This window comes from Coenobita brevimanus, chromosome 8 (assembly GCF_032717465.1).
Source record: "Coenobita brevimanus isolate Jiangsu-jjx chromosome 8, ASM3271746v2, whole genome shotgun sequence".
In the NCBI taxonomy this organism is placed as follows: Eukaryota; Metazoa; Arthropoda; class Malacostraca; order Decapoda; family Coenobitidae; genus Coenobita; species Coenobita brevimanus.
In genome coordinates, this window is record NC_136961.1 from 40,269,873 (window position 1) to 40,273,076 (window position 3,204).

Genomic DNA, 3,204 nt, shown 5'->3' on the forward strand with positions numbered 1-3,204 from the left:
AGCAGTCAGGTTCAGTCCAACTGTCAAGGAGAGCAAAAGGATCAGAAGCTACTAGAAATCAACCAGACACGGAAACAAGTCTGTGTTCCAAGGAAATGATCCTTCAATAGAACCTGACTTCAGCAGCTCAAGTGGGGCTTCTTTAAAACTTCAAGAAGAGGACGTAGTAGAAAACTAGCACACTACAAACCATCCTGCTCTGTCACATCTTATAGCCATACATAAGTGCTTCAATGGGCAAGATTCTACCAGAATGCAAAAATCGTTTAGATTATAGACACTTAACCCTTCCACAGTAAACTTTCTTGCACAAAACCAGCTGTTATCAAATCTCCAGGACAGCAAATCACCTCTATTTCTGATGAATCCTTGAAATGCACATCTGACAATGCAGAAGAATACTCTCTCCTCTGATTCACCTTCATGTAATATGACGGACAGTTCATTCGGCAAAGATAAATGCCTCTGATATTTCGTTTTTCGTTTACAGCATTAAAGTTACCTTCCTGGAAAAGAACCCGGACACAGTTGAAGATGTTGGCCTCTACCCGTGATGGCTGGTTACTGTTTGGGGGAAGCCATGATGGCAGGAACAACAGGACAATGATCACTGCCAGCAGCGCCGTCATCAAAGCTGCCCACACCAATGGTGACAGAGGCAGCAGAAAACCCCACGGATCAACTTTAGGGCGACCACGGGCAGCAAGAATCTGGTACACGGCATTTATGTAGTATGAACTGTAGTCTAGCACCTTGCTTCGTGCATAACTCATGAAAAAAGGTCCAGGAGTCATCTCGGCTTTCTGAAATAAATTATAACCAATAAGTAACAAACCAACTCACAAAACCCATAAGCATGTCATACACTGACAGATTATTTCTACTTTATTAGCTGCTAAGCAGTTCTTAGACATAAATCGACCTTAAAGTAGCATTAGCGTGGAAATCAAGCGGTATACTTAATAGCTCTCTGATTTTGATAAACACACACACACACACACACACACTCACACAAAACCATGCCTTGTACTGTGCGAACAGTAGCTATCAGAAGATTCTGCTGATGTCTGACCAGACCTTCTGTCCAAATGACCACACGATTCACTAACCAAAGCTATTACGTGTTGTGCATTCCAAGGTTCAGTTTCCGAAGGCAGCCTCACCTAGACAAAGTATTCGTCTCATTGTCTTCATTTGGAACAGGTCGAATTCTTGCATGGTAAATATTACTGTTCTGTTGGTGTGTTTTTTTTTTTTATTAGGGTCCATATCCTTGCTTTTGTTTTGATGGATTAGAGGAAAAGGTAAACCTTTCAAGACCACTTAGAGCAATAATATCGAGGGGATAATTGTTAGTCTGATTCCTTTCACTGAACTTGCCAGCCATGAATATACCTGAGTAGCATAGCTTCACATATACTAGAATATATATGTTGCTGTTGAAGTGCCATAATTTTAAGTATTAGTGTAAGTTAGTATAAGTTAGTATTGTAAGTGTAATCTTGAAGTTTAGGTAAGGTTATAAATATAGTCTGTACAGTTCATGATTTAACCGTTAAATTCTATATTTAAGTCTAGTCTTAACTGATATTTATAATGTTAGCATGATTTTGATATTGACAGTACTAAGTAAGGTATTGATGTGAATATGATTAATGCTTATACATAATGGACCAGCTTTTTTCTAACAAAGGCGTATAGCCGCGGAAAGTTCAGTGGGAAATAATAATCGTGAATGTCTTTCTTCGTATTCTGATCTAGAGATTTATATGCTGAAGTTAATAATATGCCCATTTTGAAAGTATGCAGTGGAGAATTTAGAGTTATCTGAGATATGATTGATGATAGAAATTAGTGAAGTGCGAAATTCATGTTACTGGAGTCGTGTTTACAGCCACGTAGGTATATGTATTTGATATGGGTAATAAAACTGTTCAAATTCCTAATTGATTTGGCTTCGTTATGATTAAAGTTTCTGCACGCTTAGTACAAAAATTTTAAACGTTGTAAGTCATTTATCTATGTATGTTGAGTGCATGCTTATAGCTCGTATCCTTTGGAAATCTAGTAGAAACAAAAATATTACAAAGTAATCAGTTAAAGTTTTAGCCTATTCCTGAACACTGTGTTGGTGCTTATAAAAGGCATGGAGAGCTGCGCCAAGCAATGAGACCGTCGCTCCTCTTCATCGTTACAGGTTAATGCCCAAACTCTCACCCCCCACCTCTCTCTCATGTGATAAGACCTCATATACATAAGTTAAATTTGTGATATTTCCCTTGATCCCTCTTGTACTGAATAAAGAGACCGTCGCGCCTCTTCATCGTTACAGATCGTCTGTTCAAGCCACTGCCAAACGCATCATACTGAATCACCCCCCCCCCTTTTTTCCTAGGTCATGTAGCCTAAGTATCGAATATATCGGCTGGTCCATTTTGATTACAGTCCATTTGATCACTGTTCATATAATTAACGTAACTTTATATGATTCTTGAGGTATACGATTTTTTTTTTTTTTATAATGAATGGAGGAAGGAAAAACAAAGGGAAAAAAATAAGTCTATGTGCCTAAAGGCATCCTCCATTCATAAAATACTTATAAAAATTGGATTTAAAATTGAGAGGATTAAATGTATGTGGGAAGCAACTCCCAGGAAGTGAATTCCAGAGAGTAGTAATTTGGGGATATATGAATTTTGATAAGCAGAGGTTCTGCATTGTGGGGGAGAGAGTGTGAGTTCATGGGCGCTCCCAGCCGCCCGAGTATTTCGGGAGAAAATGTGAAGGGGAGGCACAATAATGAAGCCAGTTCGTTAGAGCACTTACGGTAAAAATATCTATAAAATAGTGCTAAAGAAGCAACATCTCGATGTACTGATAACGAAGGAAGGTCCTGCGTTATGGCAGGATTATTGATTAATCTAATGGCTTTATTTTGAATTTTGTCCAACTGCCTCAATGCAACCGCTCCACATCCACTCCACAGTGGTGAACAGTATTCGATCTGAGAATGCACATGACTTTTGTATACTGTGGCCATCTGCTCGTCAGTGAAGAACTCACAAACTCTGTACATAAGTCCCAGTTTTTTAGAAGCATTTTTAGCAAGGGATTTAACATAAGCTGTCCAGCTTAGATTGGGGTTTAGAGTAACACATAGGATATCAATTGTAGTGGATATGGGAATACTGACATCATTTAAAA

General features: G+C 38.6%; 1 protein-coding gene across 1 annotated transcript in view; it reads right to left on the minus strand.

The window, feature by feature from the left end:
• LOC145407702 (uncharacterized) overlaps positions 1-794 on the minus strand; it is a 29,735-nt gene extending 28,941 nt beyond the window's left edge. The window contains exon 1 of the mRNA XM_080278571.1: positions 503-794. Coding sequence (XP_080134697.1) covers positions 503-794 — 292 coding nt within the window. The remainder of the gene's footprint in view (positions 1-502) is intronic.
• Between the last annotated feature and the right edge of the window lie 2,410 nt (positions 795-3,204).